Genomic DNA, 27,866 nt, shown 5'->3' on the forward strand with positions numbered 1-27,866 from the left:
GGGTACTTTTCAAGTGATTAGGACTACTTGGGAAAAATAAAAATTCCACACAGGAGAATTTCCATGACTTACTACTCTCAGTAGACAATGAAGGAGGAAAACAGTGCAGAAATATACATGAAAATAAAGCATAGTTGCAAACCCAGAATAGCTGACACAATTCCAGGGAATGTCATAGGTTCAGTTACCAAAGCACCTTTATTTAACCCATTATTTCTAATACCTGTTAAACTGATTTTGGACTGGTAAGACTAAAAGTGAAACTTTGGATTGTCACTACTGTCAGTAACGTACCCATCTACATTAAACAATGCACATGCACAAATGAAGTGATTTTCATTTCATTTTTGCAATGAGATTAATCTACTTCAAGGGTTGGCTACCATTAGAAGAAAGGATAGAAGTCTATCCACATGAAAGGACAAGTTACATGGAGATCCCTTTCAGAAATTAAGAGTTTACCTGTATTTTTTTTTTTTTTAAAAAGTTTACCTGTTTTCCAGCTGATACTTGAGGCAAGACTTGTGGAGCTTGAGGTTGACTCACTGGCTGTGCAGTAGTGGCCTCACTGGAGGTTGATGTCTGTGAAAGTGAATACTGCACTGTCTGTTGAGGAGCAGCTGTCTGCTGTATTCCCTGCTGCTAAGAATAAAATACAATGATTCAGTTTTATTTCAAATCAGTACTGTTTCTAAGGAAGCATGTTTACCTAAAGCCTTCAGTACCTGTAAATAATGATGATTTTAGTAATCAAGACCTGCACAAACCCAAATTCATCAATTTCCATTATATATTTGTTTTCCCTCCGATGTTCTTTGTGATGGTGCCACCAGGAACAATTAACCAATGTTTTAAAACTTGAGTTACCATTGGCTCTTCACCCCAGTATCTCCCTCACCCCAACAGATACCATATCCAGACAGTTCCTTTCCCCATCCCCTCCCTGCCATTCCCTTTTCCCTATCTCTTGACATCAGCTTTCGCTTTGGCACCTATATTAGATAGATCCAGTTGCTTCCTTTAATCTTTTTTCCCTACCCTATTTTATCAACTGTATAATTAATATGCTTGAAGAATAGCTTTGATTATAGCTACAAAGTAGTAAGGAAAGCACTGGACTTAGAATCAAGAGACATTTTCAAATTTTAGCTTTAACATTTATGAGCTGTTAATAACTTAGATTGCTTGTTTTATTACAAAAATGAAGTTTCTCTTTTTGAAACAAGGACATTATTATTTAACTCAAAGTGAGGCAAAGGGAATGACACCTGGGAATCTACTACGTACTAGGCATGGAACATAATTATACACCTAATTTAATGCATGGCATGTAATTGTACCCGAATACTAAATTTTATAAAAAGCAAATAAAACAGGACTATGACCCCTAGAGCACTGACCCTTCTGGCTAACAAAAATTTGAGGCCGGGAGCAGTGGCTCACGCCTGTGATCCCAACACTTTGGGAGATGGAGGCAGATGGATCACCTGAGGTTGGGAGTTTGAGACAGCCTGACCAACATGGAGAAACTCCATCTCTACTAAAAATACAAAAACTTAGCCGGGCGTGGTGGCACATGCCTGTAATCCCAGCTACTCAGGAGGCTGAGGCAGGAGAATCACTTGAACCCAGAAGGTGGCGGTTGTGGTAAGCCGAGTTGGCACCACTGCACTCCAGTCTGGGCAAGAAGAGTGAAACTCTGTCTCAAAAAAAAAAAGAAAAAGAAAAAAAAATTGAACTTTTACAGCTGACTCTCAAGATCCTCTAATACCTAATTTAAATTTTTCTTTAATACAACATCTGCTTGTAATAAAAATGTTACCTGGCATATCAGATTATAAAGTTAATGAAAATATTCCTAATCCTGTTCTCCAGAGGAAACCACTATTAGTAGTTTGGTGCATAACCTTCATGGATTTTTTTCCATGCATTAAGTGGCCATTTTCACAGAGTTTTCTTTTTTTTGTTAAAATAAACAAAAAAATGTCTTTCCTATACATAGTGTGCTATAGCATACTACTTTCATTTCATTTATCAATGGCATCAATCTCCTAATGATAAACACTTTGGTTGTTTCATTTGCTACTTAAAGCTGCAAACAATAGCCTTTTATGTATGTGCTGGTATACCCATACAACTAATTGGTTACTGCTGGTATAAAAATAAGCTATTTATTTGTACATTTATTATGTATCTTGCCACCTTGATAAGTGTCTTAGATTTTGTTAGATGATAATCTAAAAATAATATTTTTGCTTTCTTATATTTATATCAATTAAATCACCAAAAGAATGCTAAAATATCATGGCAACAGCAGTCATGTTTGGTTTATTCCTATTTAATTATTTCTGATAACGTATAATTATTTTAACTTTTAAGAAAACAGAAATGGCTGCTGAATTACATGAAATTTATTTTCTGCAAATTAAGATATATCATATGTAGCCAACTCTAAAGCCACTCTGAATGTAAGCCAATTAATTTCTCACCTGAGAAAAAGGAACTAAAAAACCAGAAAACTTTTTTTTGCCAACTTGAATATATTTAAAATTTAAGGAAGGTGAATGAGATATCTATAATTATCTAACTCATTAATTTATACACCTAAATAAGATTGCATATTAAATATATTAATTCAGAAACTTTGCTGCCTCTCCCCCAAACTCTTCACGGGTAAAGACACCAGCATCTCTACCTTCATTGAAGCTAAACAATAAACTCTCCTGCAGTTTTCTGGCATAACATAAGATGTTCCCTCTGAGCTGTGTCTTCAGGCAAATTGTGCAGTGAAAAGCACCTATTTATATAACATTAAAATAGCTATAATTTTTTTTTTTTGCATTTCTCTTAATAGGTTTTTATTAATGTAACTCTTGTACTAACATCTTAAAGAGATCTTTAAACCAGTTGTTTAAAATCACATACAGTCCTCAGAATAGTAAAGTCACATTGCTGAGAATAAGGACTAAATCTATGTTTAATCTATTGCTTTAAAAAACAACAACAACAACAACAACAATTCTGTCTGATGTTCTCAATAAACATTTCCAACTACATGGTCTAAAGTCCTTGCAGGCACATTTGTTCTCACCTGTTTTGTTTGATTTCATTCACCTTTTTTGGTTTGTTGTTGTTCAAAGGAAAGTGAAAGCCTTGTAATATGAGAGTACGATAAAGGTTTGAATACATGGTGATTCTCCTCTTTTCTAAAGGATAGAGGAAGAATCCCCATGTTATCTTTGGTCATATGGTAATCATATGCTCCTGACTCCCAATACATCCTTCTTAATTCAAAACTATGCTCATATCAAAATTTAGACTCTTATCAACTCTTTCCTGAACTTATACCTTCACATATCGATGTTCCAGTTAAACCAAACTAAAGGCACATTTGCTTCTGTCCCATATTTTTCTATCTTTGGGCCTTTTACCTTGCTCACAGTATAATTTTTTTCTCATGTGGCCTAAAATATTCTTTATTTCTACATCTGAGTCTTTCTTATAGTCAAAGTCCATTTCAAATGCCTCCTTTTTCCTAAAGTCTTCCTGATATTCCCTTTCCTGCTTGGGAGAGATGTTAATTTCTTCCCTTTTTTGGACATAATCGGGTAGTAGTCAAATGGTGAGCCACTGTGGAATTAGACTATTTGCATTTAAATTCTGCTTTCACCTCTTATAAGCTGTAAGTTTGGGTAAACTACTAACTTTCTCCAGATCTCAGCTTTCCCATAAGTAAAATGGAAATAATTATGGCATCTATACTTACAGGGTTCTTAAAGATTAAATGAGAATGTAGGTACAATGTGCAAAGTTTAATATTAGCTATTATCCTTATTTGTTTTGTAGAAATTTACATATATATTTACTATATTATTTAAACTCTTTCCAATTAGTCATATCTGGTCCATCTTGGTAGACCTTCAGTATCTGAACTCAATTAGGAAAAAAAGCTGAAAGGACTGTCAAAAATTAGCAGTTTTATGGACAAATTATTTCATTCTTTGCTTAAGATAACTGAGAAGCATCTATGCCAGTAACCCTTGTATTAACATCTTAAAGATATATTTTAAACCAGTTGTTTACAATGGCTAATGGTTAATGTTATATCTTAGAGCACCTGGGGAGAAGTGGCATATCTGGGTATGCCAGAAGTACATGGTAATCTGCTATGCACAACCCCACTGACTAATAATCAGCACTTCAGCCAAGCAGATATGATCTAGCTTAACAGTTTAGCATCATGCTTTGCCTAAGCTTGCCTCATGAAACCAGTTCAACAGCCTTTAGTAGGGTAGGTAGTTCACAACTTTGGTGCCTTTTTTTTTTTTTAAGATGGGTCATGTTCTCTTGCCCAGGCTGGAATGCAGTGGCACTATCATAGTTTACTGCAGCTTTGAACTCCTGGGCTCAAGTGATCCTCCTGCCTCAGCCTTCCAAGTAGCTGGCACTGTGTCTGACAAAGTTCACAACTCTGTTTGCAGTTACAAAGTTTTTCAGCAGAGGCAGCTATTTTTGGTACCTCATTAAGATCTGGCATATCACTATAAGAGATTCTTCATAAAAACACAAAAAAGCAATTCCTTGTATACATGTTCAAGAAACCCATGAAATAAAGTAAGTTTTATCAAAACTACCTTTCTTTCATCACTATAATAAAATAAGAGATATGGTTCCCTAAGGTGAGGTTGGGACCTTAAAGTATGTAAAACAAAAATCCTGTCTAAAAATAGACTATACATATAGTACAAAAAGTTTTCAACCTTTCTTTTTTAAAATGTGGAACTCCAGTAATTAAAACAAATAAAGACAGCTTCTGGGGTACTTTTGCAAAATTATTAAGTCCCTGTAGAACTTTATTTAAAATGGACAAAAGAATACTATTCTAGAAGTCTTGAATTCTGGGTTATAATTTGCAGCTCCCTTATTATCTAGGTGACCTTGGAGAAGTTAATTATTCTACACTGAATACACTTCCTATATATATTGAGGACTCAATTTTATGGTTCTAGAACATATGCTATAAAAGTATCTAAAATAAAAACATCAATGAAACAAAAATTAATTTTTGTTTTTTCTGCAGAGATAGCACTTAGCCATATTTTTTTCCCCAGGAGAGGGAGCTACCTTATTCTTTTAACCTGACATTTACGGTACTGCTCTCTTCTCTTCTCACACTCTTTCTCACCATAAAACTCAATGAATTATTTTATTATCTTCATTTGGTAGTAAGTATACATATATATATTCTCAAATACAAGCTATATAACAAATTCTTTTGGAAAAGGAAAAACAGAGCACATACAATTAGCTCAGTTCACTGGTGTTGGTCTACATCCAAAGATAAGCAGTTAGGAGATTAGTACTCAGTACTTCCATTCTCAACTAACTTTATGTGACTTGTAATTTGCATTCTAATTAGAAACTGTTAATAGAAGAAAACAGATTTTGTTAAGGTTGGCAAAAATACAACTACTTGAATTTAACCAGTCTTGTTTGGAAGAAGGGACAGGTGCAAAACAAAGCATGTAAGTCCCAGTCCTTCAGTTCTACAGAGGTACTGATCACCGAGCAATGCATGTATAACCAAACTAATCAATTCTTTCTGTAGAAAGTGCCTTTAAGTGATTTTTATCTTGTACAAGCAACACCTGATCTTAAACCAGTATCCAATGACTACTTGACCATATGTTAAACTGAAAGAGGGCCATTTGTAATTAAGAATTGAAAACTTTGTTTCAAAACTAAAAACTAACAGAAACAGAAACCGATTTATAGTTTGGTGATTAAAAAACACACATGGGGAACTTTCATTAGGAAGTTTGTATTATATACATAGTGCCAACAAATTTAATGTAGAACAGCTAGTAAGTATTCAATTAAGACAAAAATGCATTCTTCCCTTGCAAATAATTACTATTAACTAATATTAGTGATGCACTATAAATATTTAATCTTAGAATTACCAGTTTTACTGTTGGATGTATCAGGATTACACTACTCTCTTGAATTCCTTGAACTTTCTGGAACAATCCCCCGAAAACAGAGGTTAAAAATATTTAAATATTAAAAAAATATATTTTGGCTGGGCAAGGTGGATACTAGCACTTTGGGAGGCTGAGGCAGGCTGATCACTTGGGGTCAAGAGTTCAAGACCAGCCTGGCCAATAGGGTGAAACCACATCTCTACTAAATTAGCCAGGCATAAGTAGAACACAATACAAAAATTAGCTGGCTCAAGAACTGCTTGAACCCGGGAGATGGAAGTTACAGTGAGCTGAAATTTGCACCACTGCACTCCAGCCTGGGTGACAGAGCAAGTGTCTCAAAAAATAATAATAATAATTAAAAAATGTTCCTGAAGTAATTGTTCTTAGGTTTTCATTCAATCCTTCTTAGCATAAAATCTGACACATCATTCTACAGATTACAAATAATTAAAAAGAAGTGCAGGATTAGTAAAGGCAAGCACAATGAAGGTAATGACAAATCACTGTTGCAAGCAGTGGGAAAAAAAATAATGACAAAATGATCATATGTAGACAAGTCATAAGTAGAAACAAACTGATATTCTTTGTACTGTAAATTACATGTAGAATCCAGGCCAGGTGAGGTGGCTCATGCCTATAATCCCAGCACTTTCGGAGGTCTAGGTGGGTGGACCACCTGTGGTCAGCAGTTTGAGACCAGCCTGGCCAGCATGGCGAAACCTCATCTCTACTAAAAATACAAAAATTAGCTGAGTGTAGTGGTAGGCACCTGTAGTCACAGCTACGTGGAAAGCTGAGGCAGGAGGATTGCTTAAACCTGGGAGGTGGTGATTGCAGTGAGCCAAGATCACACTACTGCACTCCAGTCTGGGTAACAAAGTAAGACTGTCTCAAATAAAAAAACAAACAAACAAACTGTAGAATCTTCTTTTAAAAAGATAATTACATCAGTAATAATGTATGTCTACTAAATTGTTCAAAAGTACATGAATCAAAAGAGAGTTTTCTAAAATGTTACTCAACAAAAGACATGTAATGCCTCTTAATTTTCCTTTCAAAAACTTAGCAGGCCATTTGCATCACAAATCACAAAAGCTCAAATAGTGTTCTGGCCACTGCTAATCTATAAAACATTGCAATGCATTGTTCTCACCTGCTGAGGATGTTGTATGGGTTGGGAAGATGAAACCCCTGTTAAGCTACTTGAGGATGGCTGACCCTGGCTCTGCCCCTGTGCCTGAAGGAAAGAAGTGAACACAACAAATTAGAGAAGGCCTAAATTAAGTGTACAGAAGTCAGGCTTTTGCAATGAATATTTAAGCTCCTCAGAGTTTGCTCGATCAAAATGAAACATTAACCTGATTATGTATGGGAGAGGCCGCTAGGTCATCTTTTGTAAGAAAAATTTTAGAGAAGGATCATTCCACACAACATGTTCTGATACCAACCCATGCAAAACCCACTGATAGTGAAAAACCTAACCTGTCAATGCTGCTCAGACTGTATTATCACTGCTGCTCAGGCTGTAATTTTAGCTGGCTAGAATAGTCAGATTCATAATAAAATTTATTAGAAATATATATTTAATATGTATATAACATAGGAACAAAGTAGAAATACTATCAATCTGAAATTTATCTGAAAAATTAAAGAAAAAAGGTATTTAGTAATGCTAATTTGGTAATATTTCTTGTAGTGCCACGATGACTTTTTTCAAAAGTGTCAAAAAATCTGTAATCAACTGCTAAGTACCTAGGGCAATCGCTGCCATCCAGGGGCAATTATGCCACCCCCAGGGGGGCACTTGGCAATATGTGGAGACATTTCTGGTTGTCACAACTGTATTTAGGAGGTACAGACCATGGATATTGCTAAATATCCTATAATACATAGAACAGCCCTCCACAACAAAGAATTATCCAACCTCAAATGTCAACAGTGTTGAGTTTGAGAAACCCCAACTAGAGTGTTCTGATTATTGAGAAGTCCAAATTAAAATAAATGAGAAACCGAGAAATAAATGCAGGACTATATATAGATACGTTAAAGAAATGAAAAGGCTTCCACTTTTGTCGTTCCATTTCAGTTTAGAAGGGGTTCCTTAAAGCTTACATAGATATATCACATTCCACTATTAAAATAGTTAACTGCAGCTTAACTATTTTAAGTATTGATTCCTTCCATAGCATGTCTATAAATTAACTACCTGGTATCTGAAATTTTACTTTGGAAAGTCTAAAGGATAATTACTGGTGATACATTAATATTCATAATAGGGGCTGCAACTTGAATACTGATGTGAATATACTGCATGCCCATGTACAGTTTTCAAGCTTCTGGATCTTTTTGTGTCTTAGTACAACTCTAAGTAACTGACATTTTGTGCACATTTTGGGATTCGTTTATGCCCCTGAACAGGAGAACATAGCAAGAAAGTAGGAAGAACAACACATAGTACTTTTTAAAGGAGTAGAATATGTAGGATATTCAAACATTTTCACTATGTAACTGCATAGTCTTCTATGTAGATTTTACAAGATATACATGTTTGATAAAATACATCAAATGAATATATAAAACAGTAAACACTGACTGTACTTTTGGATTCTATTACATTCATTATGCTGTCTTTATTTGCTAAGTGTGTATATGCTCATACGCATACATAAATTAAATTTGTTGAGAAAAATACAAGGCCTGAGATGTCTAGTGTTCCTTAGCTTGTAACATATCACAAATTCTTGTAACAAAAAAAAAGCCCACCACCCACTAGACTGTTAGTTGCTAGAAATTAGAATCAGTCCTTAATTTTATGAATTAGCATTTTATTTGGACATATAATAATACATAGCAACTTGCTTGACTGATGCCAATTTAAAAAGATATTTTCATTTATTAAGGCAAATTCCTAAACTGTTTCCTTTTCTAACTTTTTTTTGTTCCCATAAGATATATTTTGTCTTTTTATATCCTTCTACACTAATGAAAATTCTGTGTATTAATATTACTCCAAAAAAGCATTCCCTATTTTCTATTCTTTATATTTTATAGAAAAAACAATTATCCTTTTTTTAAAAAAACTTGTTTAGAGGAAGAAAATAATACTTAAGATTTGTATTCCTAAATAATGTTGGGTCAACCATACATTATATACACTTGCATTTTCACTACTGGTTTAAAATAACATGCATAGGGATAAAAGTCGTTGATTTTGATGAATGACTAAATTTCTGGTTTTTGTGTTTTTTTTTTTCCACCGGTTTTCACAGATAGGTAGATCAGGGAGCTTCTCTCATATTTTGTTTTTAAATACATATATGTAGTCACAACCCCACAAAGATGGGGAAATTCTACTTATAAAATTAAACAATATTTCTCATAAATTCATGATTCAGGGAATGAGGGACAAAAAATTTAAATGTTATGGTGCATAGTAGGGTGGTTTAAAGTAATTGTGGAAGTTTTCCTGTAACCTGTGGATGAAGTGCAGATCCTCCTGAAGAAAATGAGGCAGTTAAGACCTGCTGAGATGTGGTTCCTTGGGGGAAACAGAAGAAAAGTGGGGATTCCTGTAACACTGTCTGAGGCAGACGGATAAAGGGTAATGAGACGTCAGAGCCAAAAGATGCAGCTGCTCCCCCTGTAGGGGGAGGTGACTGAAAATCACTGGGGTCTGAAGAAGTGATTTGTGAGGAATCACTGGAATATTCTGGGCTTCCTATTGGCCAGTTCTGTCCGATAGGCTCTACCACAGAAACGGTCAATTCTGGGGTATGGTAATTATGCTTTTCTTCAGACACAGGCTGCAGGTAGCCATGTAATCCAACTGATTGAGGAGTCAGTTCTTCTTGATTCAAGTCCACTGCAACCTGCCGATTTCGGTAAACACGCTGAGGTAAAATTCCACCTCCTTCTCCTGAAGAGGAGCTTGGTGTGTGAACATGAAATTCAAATACACAGTTGCTTCTGCTCTCATTGTTATGAGTTAATACAGCGGGCGCAGAATGAGGAACAAAGACAGGGTGAAATTTCAAACGTGTAGCATCTGTACTGATAGGTGCAGAAATACTAGAGAAGGGAGATCCTGGACTCAATCCAGAATCTAATCTTAGATTCTGAAGGTGTCCTACCAGGAAAGCCTGTCCAGATGGAAATTCAAAGACAGAACTTGAAGTAGGGCCCCCTTGTACTGGCTTCTGTTCAGGTATCTGTTTCATAGGACTTGACAGTACTGGTGAGTTGTATGGAATGCCCTCACACTGTTCTGAAACCCGGGCCTGGTAATGTACCCCAGCTAGATACACTGCTTCCTGAGGAATAAAATAGTGAGCTTCTTCTGGAAGTACTAGTCCAGGTCTATAGTCACTGTAAACTTGAGATGGTTCAAACATAGGCTGGACCTGTATCTCACATGACTCTCCAGTGACTCTACCGGCTGTAGTACCCATCATAACTACTGCCTCTGGTGTCCAGTTAGTTGGGCTGCCACCAGGTGGAAGAAGATTTTGACCAACAGTCCTCAGCAGGGGTTGGAAGTGGTGAGTTTGGGCTTCCAGGAAGGAGGTGCTCTTACGCCGCTGGGAAATGGCTACTTTCGGTGGGCAGGTGGGAGGTGGTGAAAAAGAAACTGGACGTTCATGAATAGTTGGGAAAAATATCTGTGATTCTGGGTATGTTGGGGTCCCCCCATACGGATGCGCCATGGACTGAGGCTGTATCAACATGAATAAGACAAGTAATTCATACATTCATATGTGAAATTACATCAGACATGCACAACTGGGTAGTTTTGTGTAACCCTATGAAATGGTTACACCAAATTTATAGTTAATAAATAAATAACAATGCTTCTGGAAATTATGTGCATAGTAAAAATCCATTAAATACATCCAGGGCCAATGAAATCAATCTGTGGGCTCTTTGCTTTAGATAAGAGCTGCTTTTCCATAACTTTCCTCTCGCAAAGGAAATGGAAGAATTAAACCTTGTAAGTAATTATTTTGTTTTTACCTACATTTAAAGTTTCACTCTTAAGCATTAATGTAAATTACACCAACAGAAAAAGAGTTAAAGGAAGAATAAGAATTAAACGAAGGCATAAAAACCTGACTAGTTCCATATTGTAAAAAGTATGCTTTAAGCAATTGAACTAACGTTTCCTATATTCTTATTACCCTGTGATATGTTAGAGGCCTTCAGTGTTATTTTCTTATCAATTAATAGTATGCCTTCTAAGCAGAAATCAGAGGAGATTTTTGGTGGATAGTAAAAGACAATTTGACTAGTGACAGTAATGTCTTTCTCCTGTCTATCCCAAACTACATATGGTTAATAGATTTATATGTGTGTGTGTGCATATATATATATGTATATATACTATATATATATAAAATGTATATATATACTATATATAATTATATATTAATATATATATTATGTGTATATATATTATATATATATATATATTTAACTATGTGAAACATGTTCCAAAGTTAAATAAAAAATGTCCACTTTTCTGATCCAAAATAAGAGTTGCGTAACCATGAATTTTCATTTTTCTTTTTCTGAGATGGAGTCTCACATCGTCACCCAGGCTGGAGTTCAGTGACGATCCCGGCTCACTGCAACCTCTGCCTCCTGGGGTTCAAGTGATTCTCCTGCCTTAGCCTCTCAAGTAGCTGGGACTACAGGTGCATGCCACCACGCCCAGCTAATTTTTGTATTTTTAGTAGAGATGGGTTTTGCCATTTTGGCCAAGCTGGTCTTGAATTCCTGACCTCAGGTGATCTGCTCGCCTCTGCCTCCCAAAGTGCTAGGATTACAGGCGTGAGCCACCAAGTCCCACCATAACCATGAATTTTCTGAATCTGACATACTGGTGTTCAAATCAGCTGAAAAGCATAATATAAATGACAGCCAATTTTATTTGATAGAACTTTTTATTCAAGAAGCAGCTGTAGATTTAAGACTCTAAATTTAGAAACACAGCTTGCCAAATGCAAAAGATATACACTATAATAATTCACTATCATGGACTCTCCCTTTTAAAATAATTCAGCTTCATCCTTCCATAGAGAAGATCCTTATCAAGTTGACAAAGTAGACCAGCTGTTCACAATAGCTAAAAGAGGATTTCCATTTTCAATCAGAATGCTCATTTTATTGTTAGTTACTCATGGTATGTCTCAAAGCCATAACACTGTACACTTCATTCTCCTAAGTAAAATTCTGAGAAGTCTAGGGTTGCTAGTTCAGAAAGTTAAACTATACTCTTTATTTGGAAAAGCAGCAGCAAGGACCCACATGCTTAAAATAATTTTAAAAGATAGATCTTAAGAAAGTCATACATACTATATATGTATCTAATGTATTCATCAGAGCTACAGTCCCACCCTAGTCAACCTAAGGAAAAAATACTTCCATGGGGGAACATTATGTACCCTTTGGTTTACTGACACATCATCTCACATAAATGATTAAATTAAAATAAACATTCACTCCGAGGTTATTCTTTGCTGACTGAGTTATTAAAAAAAAAAAAAAAGAACTCATTCAGTTTCATTAGTGTCTTCTTAGAATAAAGTGAGGAGAAAAAATGCTTGGGTAATGGTTAATAAAATTTGCTTTTGATTAAGGCAATGATAACTTTAAGTAATACTTTTAAAGCTAGAATATGAAAATAAAAGAATTTTATGTCAGTAGCAGATAGGAAGATATAATAAAAGGTAAAGTTTATTGGACACATGCTGGTATGTGCCAAGGACATTGTTAAGTATTCTCTCTCATTACCTCCTTGCTTTTTATCCCCCCTTAAAGCTTATTACAAAAAAGTTTCCTATAGGAATAACTGGTATCCTAGAAGCATAATATAACCAAGTTTAGTCCTGTTCTTTATTCAATTTTAATTAAAATTCTTGATGCCTGGATGTATTCATTGGTAATAATTGTTCATTTGTCAGAAGTTTACAGTTACATACAGTACTGACAAAGAGGGAAGGCAGGCTGGAGCGTCGGTGCTTGCGCTGGGAGGCAGAGTGCATAGGCAGGACACTCTCCAATGCTTTAGAAAGCTTTTCGGCAAAAGTTTCCTCAGGGGCAGTCCGAAGGAGGGAAGGAGAAAGAGGTGCAGACAGCACTGGTGGTGGGGTGGAAGGAGCACTGGGAGAGATGCGGGACAGAGAGGGAACAGCAGAAAGATGGGGAACACAAACCGACATGCTACGGCCACGACGAGGCTAAACAGAAAACAAACACACACATGAAAAACACAGTACTTTGAAAACAAAATAACCAAAAGTACAATGATAATAGGGCATAGTTGCATAAAGAAATGTTCCATCATCTCTCAATTCCACAGAGTCAACTTTTTTTTTGAGGAGAGCTGTAACTCAACATAGCACATCTGACAGATCACAACTATTCACAACTATTCTTTCTACGTTGTCAGTCAGGCACAGGTTTTATTTTAATGAATGATCATGATAACGATCAATTATCACGCTAACTATCTGAAATAACACCAAGTGTTATGAGTGTATGAATTTAAGAATGACCAACTGACTGCAGGGTGCAGACAGGGAAAATGAGGAATATTAGCTTGCAACTTTGGCAAACTGAAGATTCCACAAGAATGAATTCCATTAGTTTAAAGTACATTAAAAGATACAGAGAATTTTAAGATTGGATTATTTTGCAAGAGTTCTGGAAACCTCAGAAAAAGATTCTCATTTCTATTTTAGAAGACATGAGATGTAAAGTTTTTGGCTCACAGTATTTCTTATACTTGCCACTCTTTATTTGTAAAGTTAAAAAGTCATCATCTACTAGGAAAAAGTTTAGCTTTCTAGAAGACATTCACAACTGGATATAGAAAATAGTTTGCATTTTTACAAAGTAGTCAATGGGAGAATACCTTCAATCTGAATCTCTAAAGAATAATTTAGGCAGAGTGTGGTGGCTCACACCTGTAATCCCAGCACTTTGGGAAGTTGAGGCGGGAGGATCACTTGAGGTCAGGAGTTCAAGACCAGCCTGGCCAACACAGTGAAACCGTAGCTCTACTAAAAAAAAATACAAAAATTAGCCAGGAGTGGTGGCAGGTGCCTATAATCCCAGCTACTGGGGAGGCTGAGGCAGGAGAATCACTTGAACCCAGGAGGTGGAAGTTGCAGTGAGCCAAGATCATGCCACTGCACTCCCACTGGGGAAAGAGTGAGATGCTGTCAAATAAGAAAAAAAAAAAGAATAACTTAAAAAAAAAATTCAGGCACAGGGTTTAATATAGCTGCAAAGCAGTATGACCAACACTGTAAAGGATGTCTTGAGTAAGAATGTTATTGTTATTTTCCTTTTAGATGTTGTGAACTATGAAACTATGTTTTCTTTTCCAAAACTTGGCTTCGTAGAATGCTTTGGGCCAAATCTGTGGCCACCAGGAGCAAGTATTTCAATATCATCATATGATTATTTAGTTTCATTCCTGTTTTTATTTTTCTTCAGCCTTATTTCTTTTATTCTAATTTCTAAAATTTCACTTATATAATGTGTTTATATTCTTGTAAGCCACAATAAGTTCCCCCTAAAATGAGACAGGAATAGGATTATAAAAAATTTTAAATTCTCAATAATTCTTTAATAATTCTTCATAATACCTCCATATAACATTGTCATGATAAAGCAAGAAAGTCTGCTTTTAGAGCATCAATAAATATAGCTATATTAGTAGCTCAAATACTTAATATCTTCATGTCATTCTACTTGCTCTTCTAAAATAGAGACCTAATGTTTCCCCATGACGAGTATGTACAAGAGAAAATAAAGAGTTTTAGCAAAATCTAGTTATGATAATTAAAAAAAATCAAAGGTAGAAACTAACAAGAAGTGCTGACAAGTAATACTCGTCAGAACACAGAAATATATTTTCTGTGCAGTCTTTATAAAGTTCTTCTACCCTACCCTCACTTAATTATTTTAAAGAGAGAAACTAGATTGTTAAAAAAAAAATTAGTACATTAGTTGTTTTTTATTTGTGTTACTGTGGCCATTCATCTTCAGACCTAGCCAAAGCAGGATTAAGCAGACTCTGAAACAAATGAACATGTTTTATTCCAAGCTGTAGGATAAAAAAATCAGAACAAGCAGAAGTATTTTCTTAACAGAGAAAGATTTTCATTTAAAGAAGAGCAAGATTTCCACAAAGTTTAGATTAAAAGCTTTCTGAGAAGGAGGGGAAAATTGTCTGCTTAAAGATTTCACTAAACAGGTGCTATACAGTGACAAGTTACTTATTTTCTAACACCTTTCAGAGGCAGATGATGTATTTTATTTTCCTCTGAAGTCAACAAAAGAAATGGGGTATTAACTGATGATCCACTTTAACATTCTCTGTATGAGAAGCAAGAGTGGCTAATGTAAAACATAGGATAATTTGTGTGTGTGTGTGTGTGTGTGTGTGTGTGTGTGTACAAGCATAAAATGTTTCAGGAAATAATTTCCGTAAGTTGATTCTGAAAATAAATCAGTAATAAAACAGATACCAAGTAAAGGGAAAAAGCAAAAGAACACATAGTGGGGAAGGAACTTGTGTCCAACAAAGACTTTAAAGGCAGGAACACACAGAGCAACTGATGATTAACTAAACACAAGCGCTAAATTAAACAGTCATTCAAATAAAGGATTCTCTCTATCTGGGGTACTCACATGCAGCATTCTATAATGGTTTGAAGGTCTTACCTGTGTTTTGTACAATAGGGAATCTTACAGAAAATACTTAGTAATTATTTTAACAAGTTTTTGAAAAACTCTCCTTGCCCCACCCACAAAATATTTATTTGTATATCCAGCTTATGTTGCTGTGAATGGTTTCAACTCTTAAGTGCTAAAGAGAGCATTACCTTTAGTAAAAATGCAGGCTAGTCTAAATCTTGTACATAGTTGCTTCATGTAGGCAGTTTAGCTAATGCCCACACATTAATGTGTATATCCTACTCTCTACCAGAACTACTCTAATTGTACTCTATAATAGCCTATTTTTTTTTTAGAGATATAGCATTTTATATTTCCTACTTTAGACTCATACTGCTACTTGGTGTGTACAAATAATTTTAATTTAGCAGACTATCCATTGGCTCTTACTGTAGTATTACATTCTCTTAAGCATTTACTTACCACACTTGAGGGTGGATACACCCCATGGGGCTGAGATTGTGCTTGGACAGTAGAAGGTATATGCCCTGGGACTGTGCCTGTAGAATGTGCCTGTTCATGTTGGGAACCATATGAAACTGTCTGTTGGCTGCTCACTCGAGATTCTGTGAAGACAGATGATCCTTGACCACTGTCAACCGTACCATCAGCTAAAGGAGAAATGAATCACCAAAAAAAAAAAAAAAAAGAGAGAGAAAGACAAATCACAAAACAGAGGTTCACATTTTCTCATCATATTTTAGACCCATTATATTAGGGGTTACTAGTTATTCTTTGCAGAGATTTGAACTAAATAAAAAATGAATTGTAGCCACATTAAGTCGATTTCTATATTTAAATGAGGAAACCATATGGAAAAGTCTGAATGTCTTCTTTAAAAAAAATTCTGGCTATCACAGAATCTTATCACTTGAAGAGTAAGGAAACAAAATGGAACACTGTAAAAGCCTTAAATTTGACACAGCTTTCAAAGTCTTAACTATGGAGGCCTGGAGGTTCTCAGTATTAAACAGGTAATTAAATTAATAACCAGTGTTCTTATTACTTTTTAGTCTATACACCATCCAGTTTTGCTAAAAGAGCTCAACCAGACTGATGGATTCAATTTTAGTAGCCAAGCTTGTTCGTTCTTCATTATTAATTCTATTTTATTCAAATAAATTGTGAAAAGTAGAAATCTACAAATTCAAACCTCCAAAATGTTAGAGCTTATAAAATTATTTTATATCCTAATCACATTTCCTCACTACTCCATCCTTCTATTCTCCTAGTCATGAACATTAAAAATAAAAAGAAGCTAGGTGACAACCATTCCAAATTCTGTATAATAGTAGGATTCGTAATTCAAAACCAAAAAGCCAGTGCAAAATGATAACAAGCTAAAAAAAAAATCAATTAAGAGAATCATTAGCATATCTGTCCACTTCCCAAGATACGTACATAACACAGATATACTGGGTTGCTGGTACTGTAGTTGTTGATGTTGATCTGCCTCGGGTTCTTCAGGTTCTACTTGTGTAGAAACTGAAGCTGAAGTGGTAGAAGCAGTAGGTATGCCGGTGCTAGCAGAAGGGAGCTGCTTGATTCCTGTCTGGGAAGCATTTGATTGTTCTACCTGCTGTTTGAGACTGCTCTCTTCCTGCTTTTTTTTTTCTTGCTCCTCCCGTACCAACTGCCGCTGTTCTCGTTTTCTTTTAATTAATGATACTCTGTCTTTGATAGCTTTAGCCATGGTCTTGTGATCACCTTCACAGACATACCCAGACTCTACCTACAAAATAAAAGGGTATATTAAGCAGTAGTATACTGAAAGAAAACAACACCAAAAAAAAAAAAAAAAAGGCATTGTACATTATCCTGTTGATTATACATTCTTTTACAAAGCAACCCCATCTGTACTGATAAAACCAACTGTGGTACGAATATGAAGATTTAACACTGCTCCTCCCCTCCAAAAAAGCAAAAAAGCTCAAACAATGCAAACAACTAACAATTAAACGTAAGTAACTCTTTCATACCTGATCTCTTCTCAGAGGCAACTACCACTTTTGAATGCTTCTTATAAATCCGAGTATAGATATTCTGAGTTATCTTTTCGTAATAATTAGCTATTTTGGGCACTATGTCAAGCAGAAATTTGGGGAAGGGTTTCCTTATGGAAGAATGATCTTTTAGACATACTTCAAATAATAATACACCAAAGGCTTCCTACTAATATTTGATCAGGAAAACTCTTCAAAGTAAAAACAATTAATGGTTCTATGTCTGTTTACAGAGTTGATCCAGACAACTGATCAAAGGCTAATGTACCAATATGTAGAAACATAACTTGTCATTTTAAATAAATGATGCTTATACAAACTGGGAGTCACTCAATCTTATGGACTTTTCAAAATGACATACTCCCAGCACTTTGTGAGGCTGAGGCGGGAGGATCACTTGAGATCAGGAGTTCGAGACAAACCTGGACAACTTGGTAAACCCCATCTATACTAAAAATACAAAAATTAGTCAGGCATGGTGGCACATCCCTATGGTCCCAGCTTCCTGAGAAGCTGAGGCAGAAGGACTGCTTGAGTTCAGGAGTTTGAGGCTGCAGTGAGCTGTGATTATCAGGCCACTGCGCTCCAGCCTGGTGACAAAGCAAGACCCTATCTCTTTCTCTCTCTCTCTCTCTCTCTCTCTCTCTCAAAAAAAAAAAATTGCTTTTAAAAACGACTATAAAATCTAACACCCATTATAAAAGCAATACAAAGAAGGGAGTTAAAAAAACAACAACAACAACACACACTGGAAAATCCCACGACTCAAAAATAACATTTAGGGCCATTACAATTTTATGTCTATGGCATATGCCACACACGCCACTTCATAAACTGCTTTTTTGCTTAATAATAGTATCAATGTATATAAGAAGTATAAATCAATTTTTAAATGGCTAATGTCAATTTACCATTTCTTGAGCAACATCTTCTGGGACATCTCTCTCTAAGTCAAAAGAAAACTCAATAGCTTCATTGTCTTTGTATTTTCCCTTTAATTTCTTAATATCTTCAATACGTAGCCATAATTTTATGGCTATTTTTTCTCCATCATCTTCTTCTGCTAACTCTACCCGTACTCCTGTTTCCTCCTGGAAGAAGGCATGGTTCAAAAGGTCTTTGATGGAATATCTTCCAAACAGAGGAAAAAGAAAAGGAACAAAAATATAATACCATTAGTTAGAAAAAATAATTTTCAAATTATTTTTGGCCATCACAGAACAGAGAAAAAAATTGAAAAAATACCTGGGAACATTTATAACTCATTTTTACATTGCTGCATTTGAATGGTAATTATAGAGGTTTTCTCTCAAGTTATAGATCATAACAATCTCATTCATGATTAAGAGCTGATATTGATAATTTTTAAATCTAATGATCTCATTAGCAATAATATACTAGTAATGACAAGTAATGCATAGACAAAGCTTCAAAATACCACATGATCATTTACACGGTATTTATAAGTAACACAAATCTTCATATTTATGATCTTGTCTGACCAACACCCAATTTGGTATCATCTCCTGATTAAGAAATGGAGGCTCAGAAAGGTTGAGAATCTTGCTCACAGTTATAAAAGCTGTAAATGGTGAAATAAAAACTAGAAAATAAATATTTTTGTTTCTAGTTTGGTACCTTCTACTACAGCAACCTTTATTTACAGCAATAAGTTCTCTTAATTCCTTGTTCAATAACTTGTGTACTGGGTAAGCAGAAAGCTGATTGTGAAATAATCTTCTTTAGATAAAATGGTTTCAATATGCCAGTAATCTAATAAACTGCTCCATCAAGAATTGAAACAGGCTGGGCACAGTAGCTCACACCTGTAATCCCAGTACTTTGGGAGGCTGAGGTGGGTGGTTCACCTGAGGTCAGGAATTTGCAACCTGCCTGACCAACATGGTGAAAATGTGTCTCTACTAAAAATACAAAAAGTTGCCGGGAATGGTGGCGTGCACTTGTAGATAGAGAACTGATTGAACCTAGGAGGCAGAGGTTGCAGTGAGCCAAGACTGTGCCACTGTACTCCAGCCTGGGTGACAGCGCAAGACAGTGTGGAGAGCAGATGAGGGGAGGGGAGGAGAAAAGAGTTGAAACAAACATTCCTTTGTTTATAGTAAAAAAAAAAGTTCTTAAAGAGATTTAAGGACCCAGCATATATAAAAACGAAAACTCAAACTAAATTTTTACTTAACAAAGCCTTAAAAACCATGAAGTTAAGCTCTTCTAAATAATGATGTTATAAAAAGAATGAGATGGAGAGGTGAAAAGATGGAATTCTTTAATTTAGTTGATACATTTGATTGCTCTCATTCTTCAGGTGGTAGATTATGCTCAACTTGCAATGTATATTTGTACTAGTTGGTCTCTTTTCTTTTTTAGAGGATGGAGGGGGGTGGCAAAGATAGACTGTTTTCCAAAAACAGACACTGGCCCTTTGCCATGCCTAACGGGTGATGAATCAGCTATATGCAAGATCAGATACTTGCCACTCCTCTAAGAAAGTCTTCTGTTAGTACAAATGACTAAGCCACATCTCTTTCTAACCCCCAGGCGAAGTCTTCTGTTTTTGCTCAAGGAATTTTGATGTTTTGCTCTTCTTCAATTCTGGCATTAGGATAGAAAATTAGACCTGTATAGCTGAGTTAACTTTAAAGAGCCAAGGTTTTATTTCACCATTTAGAATTCAATGGTAAAGGAATAAAAGAAAGATTTCCTGCGTTAGATATTAAACTCTTTTGAGTTTTATAAATCATGCTGAAGCTGTAAGTAGTTCTCATGGAATATAGCTATGTTTATGGTGGTAGTTGTTTACTTAAACTCTACCAAACCGTATTTTTATAGTGTTCCAGTATATCAAATCTGAATAAGCATAATGAACAGAACCCTACTTTTAAAATTGTTACAGGCATAAATGGAGAAACCAATCACAAATCACAAATGTTAAATATACCGTAGAATAAGTGTTGTACTAAAAGCACATTACCTTTTTTTTTTTTTTTTTGGAAACCTAAGTCTCCCTCTGACGCCCAGGCTCAAGTGCAGTGGTACGATCTTGGCTCACTTCAAAGCACATTACTTTTTAGGTTTTGTTCAAATATTACCCAGGTCAAAAGAGGCAACTTACCTTTCATCTTTGTTTTGTCGTATGCATCCTTCAATAATTTCCTTCACTTCGGGAATTGCTACTTTGTCAAAACTGGCTGGCTTCACCCCCTGAAAACCATAAACAGAAATACATTAATAAAAGCAGGGCCTTTGAACTTTGTTTTTTAAAGTTCCAATTAAGTTTCATCTAGGTTGCTTTCTTACTATCCTGGCTTTTTTTCTGATTCACCTGCAGGAGTTGGTCCATGCAGTGTCAGAGTTGGGTAGTGGCAATTTAGCTGTTCACAAGAAAACAAGGACAGTGGGGTCACTTCCACGTGTGGCAATCAAAAAATTTAGGCAGATGCTAATATCTTCTGCTGTGTTTCAAGTAAAGGAAATTATTGGCTAAAAAGAAAGCTAAATGTTCTAATTGGTTAGAAGATGTTTTCTTCAACCTGATTCCCTAAACACATCAATCAATACAGCATTTAACTATTTTGAACACTCAACCCATGTGTGGGCATGAATTCACATGCTTAGTTTGGCAGGCGTTATATTATTACAGTAATCTTTAACAAACTCAAAGGAATTGAAGATTTATATTATTTTGGCATGATAACTAAAGAGCAAATTGTCTTGCACAAATAAAACACAATGAAAAGTAATATATTGGACCCATATGAAAGATAAGCTCTGCAATTAATCTCAGAAGAAAACTCATTACTATTACATGTGATACTACATAACAGTCATCACAGTAGTAGTTTAGAATCTTTATAAAGTAAAAATAAATTCTTTTTTTTTTTTTCTGAGATGGAGTCTTGCTCTGTCACCTAGGCTGGAGTGCAGTGGCATAATCTTGGCTCACTGCAATCTCCGTCTCCTGGGTTCAAGTGATTCTCCTGCCTTGGCCTCCTGAGTAGCTGGGATTACAGGCACACACCACCACGCCCGGCTAATTTTTGTATTTTTAGGAGAGAGGGGTGGGGGGGGTCCTCCATGTGGACCAGGCTGGTCTTGAACACCTGACCTCAGGTGATCCACCAGTCTCAGCCTCCTAAAATGCTGGGATTATAGGCGTGACCCACCGTGCCTGGCCAATAAATTCTTTAAAAATAAATTTTCAGGCCGGGTGCGGTGGCTCTTGCCTGTAATCCCAGCACTTTGGGAAGCAGAGGTGGGCAGATCACGAGGTCAAGAGATCAAGACCATCCTAGCCAACATGGTGAAACCCATCTCTACTAAAAATACAAAAATTAGCTGGGTGTGGTGGCACGTGCCTGTAGTCCCAGCTAGTTAGGAGGCTGAGGTAGAACAATTACTTGAACCCGGGAGGCAGAGGTCGCAATGAGCCGACATTGCACCACTGTACTCCAGCCTGTGAATAGAGCAAGACTCTAACTACAAAGAAAAAAAAAATCTTTTTTCAGTAATGTATGGAAAATATACATATAAGAGCTACTCCAAGAATGTTATGAAGAAAAAATAAAAGATATAAGAACAACAAAATGCTACTGTCTAAGAGGTGGGGTGGAAGAAAAAAAAAAAATCTCATTTATTCTAACCTCATCTAAGTGACCACATGGATCAAGAGATGAAACACCGACATGCTGCTCAAGTGGCACTGTAAGTCAATAGACACATAAAACAAAAGGAATGGAGTTGGGGTGGGGCATTCCAAAAAGTAATTAAATATATATAAATTCTAATTATCTATAATCTAAGTGACAGATAGAGTAAAACAAAATTAGTGACCAATAAATCACAAAAATGCATGTAGTCTCTCATAGATCTAAATGAAATACATAAAATGATTAGCTTTAAAGTCTTTAAGTATAAGAGTTATATCCAAAGCTGGATAATTAAGTAATTACTCATTATATTATTCCAAAGATCAATCTGGAGAATTCTATTCCCAGGGCTAACTTTTCACAGCAAGGAACTGTGTAGTAGGGCTGACCCTAAAGTTAAATTAATGTTTTTAAAAGCTTCATTTATGAGAATGACTACAAAGATCATTATTTGTATTTTCCTCAATCTTATTTTTCCAAATCCATCTAAGTTTTCCCCAACTTGTTTTTATCTTCACATAATTTTAATGAAAATAAAATAATGCTGCTGAAGCAAAAGGCTGCTTTAATTAAGCAAGCTGGTATTTCAAACTTATACTTATGAAAACAGGTAATGCAAGAAAAAAATGAATGCCACATACTAAAAGTTCTCTGGTAGTAGGAAAACTGAGTACAGTTGGCCCTCCTTACTCATGGTTTCCACGTCTGTGGATTCAACCAACTGCAAACTGAAAATTCAAAAGAGAAAACTGCATCTGTACTATATATGTACAGGCTTTTCCTTGCCATTATTATCTAACAATACAGTATAGCAACTGCTTACATAGCATTCACAGTGTATTAAATATTGTAAATAATTTTATATGCAAATACTGTGGCTCATTTTATATTTCTGGAACTTGAGCATCTTCAAATTTTGGTGTCCACCGGGATGTAGGGTCCTGGAACCAATTCCCCAGACAGGGAGGAACAACTGTATTTTGGTTTATATTTGGTTTTAGTTTTCTACAATAAATATGTAAAACTGCATAAACTTTTTTTTAAAAGGCAAGTTCTTGCTCTGTTGTCCAGGCTGGAGTGCAGTGGAGGGACTGTGGCTCAATGCTGCCTCAAACTCCTCCTGCCTCAGCCTCCCAAGTAGCTGGGACTACAGGCATGTGCTACCATGCCAAGCTAACTTTTTATCTTTTTGGAGAAATGAAGTCTTGCTATGTTGCCCAGGCTGATCTTGAACTTCTGGGCTCAAGTGATCCTCCCACCTTGGGCTCCCAAAGTGCTGGGATTACTGGCATGAGCTAACCCAACTGGCTCTTCTGATTATTTTTATAGCATTTTAAAAGTCCAGGGCCAGGTGTGGTAGCTCACACTGATAGTCCCAGCACTTTGGGAGCCTAAGGTAGGAGGATCACTTGAGCCCAGAAGTTTGAGCCCAGCATGGGCACAAAGCAAGACCCTCTAAGAGACAGAAAATTAGTGGGGCATGGCGGCACACATGCCTGTAGTCCAGTTACTCAGGAGGCTGGGCCAGAGGATCATTTGAGCCCGAGAGGTAAAGGCTGCAGTGAGCCATGATCGTGCCACTGCACTCTAGCCTGGGTGACAGAGTAAGAACTTGTCACACAAAAAAAGTTCCTTCTTCCATAAGCACATACATTTCAGGGGAATGTATGTGGCCTACTGGCAATAAAACTGTATATTAATTTAACCAAGCAAATATATACTGATTCTTCTGTTTTATTCTAGCATAGGCATACTGAAAGGACAAAAACATTTAACAATAAAAAACTTGAATCCAGCGTGAACTGGACAAGCAGAAGTAGTTCTGAGCTTCAGATTTCCTGTCTAGCCAATAATGATAATACCTGTCTAACTTGCCTGTCTAAATTTACAACAGCTGAATTCAAATGCCGTACCTGGGTTCAAAGCTCTTTGAAGTATTAAGTTTGCTGACCCAAGGCTACCTTTGAGTTTAAAGGCAATCACCAAAGATAATAAAGCAAGAAAAATCTTCTCTTGAACCTACTCTCATCCTTGATTATCCTTAATAATAATCCTCTTGTTAAACCTATCCATGCAAACATGTATGAATTTATGACTTTACAAACAGGAATGCTTACTGAGCAAAAACAGACATTAAGATATAGCAAAACCAGTAACTGTGCATAATACAACCTTAAATTTACTAGGTTATACTGCTTCTTCAACCTATAGCCAAGAATTTTGTAGAGAAAATTCCATATTAATGCTATACCATATATTTAGATACTACTACTTCCTTAAAAAATGTACTGTAGGTGCCAACGTAGCTAATAAAGCTGAAACACACCTTGCAAGTCCAGTAGCTGGTATTAAAAGATTAAGACTGCTTACTGCTACCCACTTAGATACTGAAAAATATAACAAGGAATTTCACCAGTGAGCAACCATCAATAAGCCAGGATTATCAAAATACCTAGCAGAGGTATTCTGAATCATTTAAGAAGCAAGCATAGACAGGTATTGTATATTAAAAGTAAAAGTGTACATGGGATGATTATGAAACCTCACTGATCCTAAAAGTGACCCACAGAAAAGTCATCTGGGACATGTAATAGAAAGCTGTTTAAAATAAATACAAAATTACAGTTTTTTTAATATGCTATACTTATACTCATAGGTTTCTTGTTCTTAAGACATAACTCAATGTAATTTTTATAACTAATAATTTTTTAAAGTTGAACTCGATTACTCTAAAACACAATTTTAAGTACCAGATAGAACAAAGTAATAATAACAAGATGTTTTCATGATAAAAGAAGAAAAAAGTACTAAATTGGGCTAATCTTACACAGAACAAAACTAGAGTTTGTTAAGGACATACAACCCTCTCAATCCACTCCTCCAAAGCCAACAACTCACTGGCTCTACAGATATTTTTCTCTTACTTTTCTAATTCACAAGAATTATCTTTAGGTAGTAGTGTCATTATTTTTTTTGTCATGGGACAGTAGCTTATTTTTCTTCACTAAATGTATTCCTTGAATATCTACTGTATGCTCATTACAAAATGCAAAGGACACTTCTGCACAATTTTAAATGGGATACAAAAAACTGTAACTCTATAATAGCACATTGAGAGTCTGATAGAAGATAAATGTTTATCAAATTTTGTTGCATTATTTGAACTAAAAAAAACCCCACAAAAACCATATGCACATTTTATAGACTGACTTCTCATTTGAATTCTATATACTATGTTTTGCCAATTAATCTGCTAGAAAAATAAGAGTGAGTCATAATACAGAATTCTGTGATTCAATCTTTCAGATCCTAAAAATTGCCAGCACTTGCTTCTTAAATGCTCTTGCTTCTTATGCTCTGAATGTGGTAGGGTAACATTAATACTAACTCTTAATAAAGGTAAACTTTTCCCTAACCATTCAGAATTAAGAAAAGCCTACCTCCTCCTCACAGAGAATACAGTATAAATTCACTAAATTATAGAACTCTAAATATTTTTAAAAGCATTCTCAAGTTAACAATTTCAGTACTTTAATTGAAACTTTCTACGAATATCACCAAAAAAGGCTACAATATAAACTGCTATATATACTAAAAATTCTTACCTACCTCATTTACACAATCCTTTTGAGGGCAGCAGCAGCAATGAGAATTTATAATGACAAATACTGAGCAAAAATCTTTCTTTGTAATATCCATCAGAAAAGGCAAAACAGATTTCTTATTGGAGGAAAATGAGGGAAAAAATGGGTGCGATGTACATTAGCCCACAGCATAAGGAAGGCAGATATCAAAGTCAGACTGAAGCACAGTTTCCTGTTTAACACTAGCCATGCTTCCCCAACTCTCAGACATGAATTTGCTCTACTCAGCCAACAACAGATTTATTCTAGATTGACAAAACTGCATGCCTAACAGCAGGAAAACTATTGTTAATATTCCTTCTGCTTCTCCACCAACAGTAATAGATCCCTGGACAAGCAAAATGAGATTTTTACTTGCTCAGTGCTCCACCTACTTTGTCCACAGGTTCTGTCTCCTTGACCTATCAAAACCTTTCTTGGATGCCTGTTTCCATTTACCAAAAACACTCCCTTCCCCCAATCATTTTGAAAGTGTACTTTAAAAGAAAAAGGGGACTGAGTTCAATGAACAAGGTGTAAACTCCGAATATGTAGCCAAAACGAACACTGGACGAGGAATCACAATACTGGGCTGGGTTCTCAGTTCAATCCATCATATACTGTTTGTATGACCTGGACCATATACCTTAAACTCACTTTTAAAGTGGAGATACTAGCTCCTCTGTTCACCTAATTTAGAAAACAGAGATATTAAGGTAGATTGCTTTACTATTCTTTCACTGTATATTTTTTAAAATCAACAGTATTTATGTACATAAGTGGTATGAATTTTTGCTTCTTCTTCTCCCTCCTGTAACAGTCTCAATATACATTAAGCATTCCATTTGCTAGGAAGATCTCATAGTCCCAATTAAAAATTACTTTAATTTTAGTTATTAAGGGAAAGTTTTTCTTTGGAGCATTAACAAGGATTGTAGACATAGCATTGCTCATTGCTTTGTTATAATGGGTAACAGATTAAAGTCTTCTCTCCCTTATAATTTTGTAAGCTTGAATCCTGATCAAGACAGTGGATGCTAAGGCTTCAATTACCAAGAGTAGCATAAGATAATGGCTTGGAAGCTGTTTGGAAGGAATATATCTAAAGGTTAGAAATGCTACTAATTCGAACAGGCTATCTCAAAACAACTACCACTATCTCTGGCTCAACACAATTTGTTACTACTAAGTCTAGGATGCCTGGTATTTCGGAGAAATGCAGCAACATGTGCTGCAAAAGTGCAGTCTACCTCTACCTTAAGTATATGAGCAAGCCTGCGCAGGACTATGCTTGGCAAAATGAAAGAGCTAGAAAACAAGTGCATGTGTCCTGCCTCAAAGGTCTATCAGATGTAAAGATGTGGGTAGTTTTAAAGTTCTTAACAGGCAACAAATAAACCAAGCTGAGCGGCCTTTTACGGGGCTGAGGAGACAAAGGCATGATGTAGGCACAAATATCTAGATTCTATAAGGAACAACCTTTTCTATAAATCCAAATAAGAGTTTTCAATAAACACAACAAAAATACCATTCACAAATAGGTAACAGTTTACATATCTGAACTAATTCCTCTTTCTCTCAAAGTCAGTGCCTTTCTCTGGATTTCCCTCATTTCTTTCAATCCTGTCATTACTTCCATAGCCCAGAAAAGAAACCTTAGTCATTGCTGGATGCTTCTTCTCCCACAATATTTAAGTACTATTATTCTCTATGGGCTCTTGAAACAAAGATAAAGTTAAAACAACTAGAATATGATTTTGTGACTAGTACTCTTACTCTTCTCCAACAGCCAAAGATCGCTGACCAGCTCCCTGCCCCTCCCCCCAAAAAAGTTTTTGCTGCCTT

The 27,866-nt window shown here is 35.8% G+C and overlaps 1 protein-coding gene across 18 annotated transcripts in view; it reads right to left on the reverse strand.

Annotated features, from left to right (window-relative positions):
• Window positions 1–27,866, reverse strand: part of WNK1 (WNK lysine deficient protein kinase 1) — a 145,070-nt gene that overhangs the window by 31,119 nt on the left and 86,085 nt on the right. For 13 of the 18 annotated variants that reach the window (XM_012434929.2, XM_012434941.2, XM_012434940.2 and 10 more), the window contains 6 exons: window positions 20,865–20,953; window positions 18,646–18,865; window positions 17,133–17,463; window positions 16,155–16,342; window positions 7,141–7,224; window positions 493–642 (listed from right to left, as the gene is read on the reverse strand). In XM_012434929.2, coding sequence (XP_012290352.1) covers window positions 493–642; window positions 7,141–7,224; window positions 16,155–16,342; window positions 17,133–17,463; window positions 18,646–18,865; window positions 20,865–20,953 — 1,062 coding nt within the window. Of the gene's footprint in view, window positions 1–492; window positions 643–7,140; window positions 7,225–16,154; window positions 16,343–17,132; window positions 17,464–18,645; window positions 18,866–20,864; window positions 20,954–26,007; window positions 26,359–27,866 lie in introns of those variants that run through there. The other 5 variants (XM_012434930.2, XM_012434948.2, XM_012434935.2 and 2 more) reach the window with 3 other exon arrangements.

The sequence above is a fragment of the Aotus nancymaae genome, unplaced genomic scaffold (assembly GCF_030222135.1).
Source record: "Aotus nancymaae isolate 86718 unplaced genomic scaffold, 86718_ANA_hifiasm-v0.15.2.pri h1tg000016l, whole genome shotgun sequence".
NCBI classification, from domain to species: Eukaryota; Metazoa; Chordata; class Mammalia; order Primates; family Aotidae; genus Aotus; species Aotus nancymaae.